The 7,134-nt window shown below is 38.2% G+C and overlaps 1 protein-coding gene across 1 annotated transcript in view; it reads right to left on the bottom strand.

Moving 5' to 3' along the window:
• RGS22 (regulator of G-protein signaling 22) overlaps positions 1 to 7,134 on the bottom strand; it is a 184,067-nt gene that overhangs the window by 137,815 nt on the left and 39,118 nt on the right. Inside the window, exon 8 of the mRNA XM_006859251.1 lies at positions 6,192 to 6,366. Coding sequence (XP_006859313.1) covers positions 6,192 to 6,366 — 175 coding nt within the window. The remainder of the gene's footprint in view (positions 1 to 6,191; positions 6,367 to 7,134) is intronic.

Raw genomic sequence — 7,134 nt, 5'->3', positions numbered from 1 at the left:
AATCTTCATCAAAATTTTACTTGAATGATATTAATGATATTCCTGGATGATTTTCACATTTCATTGGGTCACCTATTTTTGGAATGGACACAAATACAGACTTTCTTTCAATCAGTTGGCAAGGTAGCTGTCTTCCAAATTTCTTGGTATCTATGAGTGAGGTCTTCCAGTGGTGAATCTTCAGTTGAAACATTTCTATTTGCATCTGTCAGTTCCTAGAGTCTTGCTTTTCATCAATGTTGTGCGTGCAGTTTGGACTTCATCCTTCAACAATAATGATTGGTTCTTGATCGGATGGTACCTCTTGAAATGATTAAAGATAGACCAATCCTTTCTGGTACAGTGTCTCTGCATATGCCTTCCATCTTTCTTTGATGATTCCTGTATCATTCAATATTTTGCCCACAGAATCCTTCAGTATTGCAACTAGAGGCTTCAATTTTTAATTTAGTTCTTTCAGCTTGAAAAATGCTAAGGCCGTTCTTCCCTTTTGTTTTCCTAACTTGAGGTATTTGCACATTTCTCTATAATACTTTGGCTTCTTGAACTGCCCTATTCTTTTACTTTATCCTTTCTTTCAATCACTTTGGTTTCTCTACCTATATTAAAGAGCAAGTTTCAGAGTCTCTGACATTTATTTGGTCTTTCCTTTTTTTTTTTTTCTTCCTATCTTTTTAATGACCTGTTGCTTTCTTCATGTATGATGTTCTTTAAATGTCATCCCACAACTCTTCTATTTTTTTTTTTTTTGTCATTAGTGTCTAATGCATCATATTTATCCTTGAGATGGTCTCTAAATTCAGGTGGGATATACTCAAGGTCATATTTTTAGCTCTCATGGAGTGTTTTTTTATTTTCTTCAGCTTCAATCTCAATTTGCATATGAGCATCTGATAGTCTGTTCCACAGTCTGCCCCGCCTTGTTTTGGCTGATGATATAGAGCTTCTCCATCTCTCCCTACATGTGATTTCTGTGTATTCCATCTGGTGAGGTCCATATGTGGCATCGCCTGGCCATGTTTTTCAATTTTCACATTCCAATCACCAGCAATTCACATTCCAATCATCTTGACTGAATGATCAATTTAAGACTGAAAAAGTTGGTTTTCAGTTGGTAAATTCTTCAATTTAATCACTACTTATTTTAGTGGTTGGTATGTAAATTTGTGTAATAGTGGTATTAACTGGTCTTCCTTGTAGACGTATATTATCCTATCACAGACAGCATTGTACTTCAAGACAGATCTTAAAATGCTCTTTTTGACAACGACTATGATGCCCTTCCTCTTCAATTAGTCGTTCCCTGTACAGGAAACTATATGATTGTCCAATTCAAATGTATAATACGAGTTCATTTCAGTTCACTAATGCCTAAGATATCAATCTTTGTCATTTCATTTTTCCCAACTTCCAATATTTCTAGAATCATACTTCCTACAATCCATGTTCTAATTAATGGACGTTTGAAGCTATTTTTTCTCATTTTGAGTTATGATCCATTAGCAAATGAAGGTCCTGAAATCTTTACTCCATGCACACATCATAAAAGTCAACTTTCATTTGAAAATGCAGCTCTTCTGAGTCATCTTTTGAGTAAATTCCAATCAGAGGAGCTCACCTTTCAGCACTATATCAGACAATGTTCTGCTGCTGTTCATAAGATTTTCAATTGCTAACCATTCAGCATAGATCTGCCTCTCCTTCTTCCTAGTCTGTCTTAGTTTGGCAGCTCTGCTTTGAAAGGGATCACAATATAAGTTCCTGTAAAAGGGTGGGAGTGTGGGACAAAACTCAAAATCATTAAAAAACAAAAGAGTCATGCTTGCTTCAGCAGCACATATATAAATTAAAAAAACAAAAAATAGAATGAAATAGCTAAGACTAGCATTATCCTGCAGAAGAATGACATGCAAATTCATGAAGTGTTCAATATTATTTAGACACACCGATCAATGGAACAGAATTGAGAATTCTTTGGCAAATTCTTCCACCAAATGCCAGCTGATCTTTAACAAAGGCCTGAAACATTAAATAGGGGGAAAGATAGTCTCTTTTGCAAATGGTGCTGGCAAAACTGGAAACTCATTTGCAGAAGAATGAAACAACACCCATATTGCATACCATATACAAAAATGAACTCCAGACAAATCAAAGACCTAAATGTAAAACCTAGAACTACAAAGGTCATCAGTGAAAAATTAGGGACAAAGTTTGGGGTTCTGATGTATGGCATAAACACACTATTAAACATAACAGAAAGCACACTAGGAGCAGAAGACTGGAACCTTCATAAACTGCTGGTGAAACTGTAAAATGGTACAACCACAGTGGGAAATAGTATGGTGCTTCCTTAAAAAGTTGGAACTAGAAATGCCATAAAACCCAGCTATCTCTCTACTTGGTATACACTCCAGAAAAATAAGAGCCATAACCAACTACATGTATGCACACCCACATTCATCAAATCACTATTCACGACAGCAAAAAAGAGAGACCCCATAAGTGGAAAAATGGATAAATAAACTTTGGTACATATACACAATGGGATACTATACAACACTGAAGAATAATGATGAATCTGTAAAACACCTCATAACATGCACAAACCTAGAGGACATTATGCTGAGTGAAATTAGCCAATCACAAAAGGAAAAATATTATATGAAGCCACTATTATTAAAAAATCAAGAAAATATTTCAAACTAAAATAAACATTCCTTGATGGTTTCCAGGGGTGAGAGGGAAGGAAGAGTAATTCATTCACTGGCTAGAGAGTAGACAAGTGTTAACTTGGGTGACAGAGAAGACAATATAGAACAAGGGGAAGTTGGCAAAATAATGATGAAGGCAAGGGAAGACATGGGGAAGGATTCCAAGAGTTAAAGGGAACAGTATAAATAGTGTTTTATATACAATCTGGCAATAACAGTGACGTATGAGTAGATGCATGGGTAGATACACAGGCTGAGTAAGGCGTGGAAGGGAGGGTAGGAATATACCTACAGATATTTAAAGGTTGTTGTTGCTAGATGCCATCAAGTCAGCTCCAACTCATAGTGACCCTGAAAACAACAGAATGAAACACTGCCCAGTCCTGAGCTATCCTGACAATTGCATCTTCTTATTGTTGTTAAGTGCTGCTGAGTTAGTTCTGACTCATAGTGACCCTGTATAGGGTTTCTGAGGAGCATCTGGTGAGTTTGAACTGCCAGCCTTGTGGTCTATAGTCCAGTTACAATTGCTAAACAGGATATTTTTACATGGGTATTTACCTTTGTTGCAAACACATCCACAAATGTGATGGAGCATATGGGGGGGGGAGGGTGTGGGAATTATGAAAACTTCTTAGACATTGCCAAATACTTTGAAGGAATGATATGCTGGTCTTTGGGTTTCAGAACCATGGGGAGTATCATGGTTAACCGGCAAAATGTGTTATAGCCTGCTTTGGTAAGTAGCGACTGGGGTCTTAAATGCTCGTAAACAACCAACTAAGGTGCAACTATTGTTCTCTTCTTGTCTGCAAGAAAGAGGAGTAATAAAAATCAAAGATGCTTGGAAACAATGAGTCTAATGTGCTAAGGGACCACGTGAACATCAATCTCCATTATACTCAAACAAGAAGACCAACACGGTTGCCCAGTTACCACTACCAACTGCTCTGAAAGGGATCATCACATTAGAAGGTCCTGGATAGAGTCGGGGAAAATGTGGAACAAAACTCAATAAAAAGACAGAAGATCTGGCTTACTAGTCAAATAAGAGACTGGTGAAACCCCAAGACTATGGCCTTTCTGGTTTGAAATGAAACTCACCCTCATGTCTCAATTTTTCAGCCAAGCAATCGATAGGCATATAGGAGGGACACAACATCTGTGAGGTATGCACACTATAGAATGGTCAACCATTCAAGATCAAAATGGCAGCATGCATCTAACCAAGGACAAAATTCAGAAGGGCTTGGAAAGAGGGAGGAACGGAAACAGGGAACAGAGAAAGGAAGTGGGATAAGTGATGTTACACTGAGGAAGTTGCAATCATTGAGATGAAACCCAAGTGCACGATTAGTTGAATGTAAAACTGATGATCTGCTCTGTAAACTTTTACTCATTTCACAACAACAACAAAAAACCACACGAGGCTAACTAGTCTGATGGAGACTGGTGGACTCCCTGGGACTGTGGCCCTTAGGCATCCTTCAAGCCTAAAACTGAATTCACTCCAATAGCTCGACTTTCAGCTAAACAATAAACAGGCCTTTTGTAAGGTGAGCAATAACATAAGAGTGGTACATACTCCTTAGAACAATCAACCACATGAGAATAAAAAAGCAGCATTTGCCCAGGGATCAAGTCCAGAAAGCAGGAAGGGATAGGAAAGAAGGGCAAACGGAAATGGAAAATACATGGAATAAGTGGGAAGAATGTTTCTACATTGTTAGAGTTGCAAGCAATATTATGAAACAAACCATGCATGAATTTGTTGATCAGAAAAGCAATTTTCTCAACCAAATCACAATACAAAGCTTAAAAATAAAGATAATTGTTTACATTTTCAGAAAAAATACCTATTTGAAGAGCTAAAAATAAAAAAATGTAAAATGCTACATACAAGGTGCTTCAAAAATATTGTGGAAAAGTTCTATTATCTTTTAATTCAATTTTTCCATAAACCTTTTGAAGGCCCTTGTAGTATGACAACAACCGATTCAATGTCTACTAAATTGTTTGAAAATCTTATTGTTAAAAATTACAATAAAGGGTCAGAACTACATTCATTAGTCCACAAGATAAAGCATACAAGATTGAAAGCTCCCTACGTACAATCTTTGATTGTTATTGTTAAGTGCTGTCAAGTCAGTTCCTACTCATAGTGACCATGTATAGGGTTTCCAGGGAGCAGTTGGTGGATTTGAACCTTGCGGTTAGCAGTTCAGTGCTTATCCTACAGTGCTACACTCTTGTACACACAAGTATTTGTAAAAAGAGGAGGGAAAAAAAAGGTTTGGGAGCTGCATCTGACTTCACAAGGGGGAGAGGGAATCATCATCAGCAATCCAAGGCTGACTGCTATGAGGTTGAGGTCAGACATGCCTCCAGCCTTCTATCCACAGCACTGTCCACTTCTCTCCTGGGTTTGATAATTCATTGCAATGGCCACACAGAACTAAGAGATAATACTCACGACTATGGGGTTTATTAGGGAAGTTAACAGGTTACAGTTCAGGACCAGAAATGTTCAGGATACAGTTCTTTGTCAAGAGAGCCTCTTCTCTGACATGCTCACAGGCCTTCAGCCTCTGGCTCTTGGACTTCAGCCAAGCCACTTCTTGGCTTCTGCCCTGCTTAGGCAATGCTACAAAGTTCTTTTAGGCTGCTGATAAATGCCCAAAGGGCACTCCACTCTGTTATAAGCCTCAGCTCCAAGGCACTCAGCTCTAGTTCTGTGAGTCAGCAAACCTAGCTCATCCTACCCCCAATGAAGTGCCTGGAGGCACCCCACTCTGCAAGCAAACTTCCGGCCCAAAGACATTCATTCAGCTTTCTTGATCTGGGATCCAGGAAGTCCACTGCTCTGGCTCCTGCTCTGGCTCTTGGCTCTGCTGCTGCTGTTCCTCTTCCACTTTTCTGCTGCCACAGCTTTCCTTCTGTCTCTGGATCAAGGAGACTCAGGGTACAGGGATGTTGAGGGCCAGAGGATGTGCTCCACTCCTGGCTCATTCGTCTTTGTGGTAGTAAGATCCCCCTTCCTGCTTCTGTGATAATTCATCTTAAACCCAGAAGGATGGGAAACTGATCCATCCCCCCTCATTAGATGCCCAAGTTTTTGTAATCACAATGAATCCTGTTAACAAGCACTTACAACTGAATCATATAATCCTGTCAGTATCTTTGCCCACCTTAGCTAGAAAACTATGGTACCCCAATATTGTTACATCCATTTTACTAATTTATTATTCTATCAGTATCTATAGATAGCAGTGTACATGGAAAGTTAATTCAGCCTATGAAAAGTTATGTTTCTGCATTTCGTTTTCTTAGTTCCTAACTGTTATGGCCTGTACATTGAAAACAGCAGAAAAAAAAAATACATACAATGAAACTTACTTAAAAAACCATTGTACAAAATCTAAACATGGATTTTTTATGATAAATTTGATAAACAGGTCAAAGCATCGACATACACCCTACCTGGATCTCAGTTATCTGTGGAATGCAAGACCTAGGTCTCAATGGCAAGAGAGTGGCCATTTGTGGAAAAGGGTCAATATCCTTCCTCGGTTTCTCTTGACGGAGGTGCCAGAATTTCAGTTCTGCACTAGCATATTTTGTTGTGTCTGTATGAGTAACACAGAATCTTGGTGCCCTATTTAGTGAAAAAAAATATAAAATTCAAGATTAAATTAGACAATTAGCCTCTAAAATCAATAGCTGTATTTATATTTGTCTGTCTGTTCCCATTTTCTAGTTATTATAATCTACTTATTTTATGCTGCTTAGAATTAAAAATATTTTTTCTATGACATGTAAACTGCTTGCAGTTTCAGTCACACATATAAAAAGGCAATACATGTAAGAAAAATATCATAGATTAATGTTTAAATTATCTGCTTGATAAAAACAAGACACCTATTAAGGGTATTTTTTCAATGATCCATAATAGTGCTTTTGTTGTCAGGTGCCATCCAGTTGGCTCTGACTCACAGCGGTTTGTACCATGCACAGGGTTTCCTAGGGGTGGCTGGTAGATTTGAACGGCCAAACTTTTGGTTAGTGGCCCAGTGCTTACTCTACAGTACTATACCAGGACACCAATTATCTATGGTGGTGGTGGTTATGTGCCGTGAAGTTGGTTGGTTCCAACTCATAGCAACCCTGTACAGGGTTTCTGAGGCTGTAAATCTTTACAGGAGCAGAATGCCTCATCTTTCTCCAGCGAAACAGCTGGTAGTTTAGAACTGCTGACCTTGCGGTTTGCAGCCTGATTCATAACCACTATACTGCCAGAGCTCTATAGATATTAGTAAAATGGGCATGAAATGTACCTGTGATTAATTTAGATTAATTTAGTATATAGCTATAGTACCAAGATAAAATCTGATCACTTAAGTTTATATCGTCATATATATATATA

Source organism: Chrysochloris asiatica, unplaced genomic scaffold (assembly GCF_000296735.1).
Source record: "Chrysochloris asiatica unplaced genomic scaffold, ChrAsi1.0 scaffold00031, whole genome shotgun sequence".
Classification (NCBI taxonomy): Eukaryota; Metazoa; Chordata; class Mammalia; order Afrosoricida; family Chrysochloridae; genus Chrysochloris; species Chrysochloris asiatica.
Note: the sequence above shows the minus strand (reverse complement) of the source record. Positions and strands in the feature narration are given on the sequence as shown.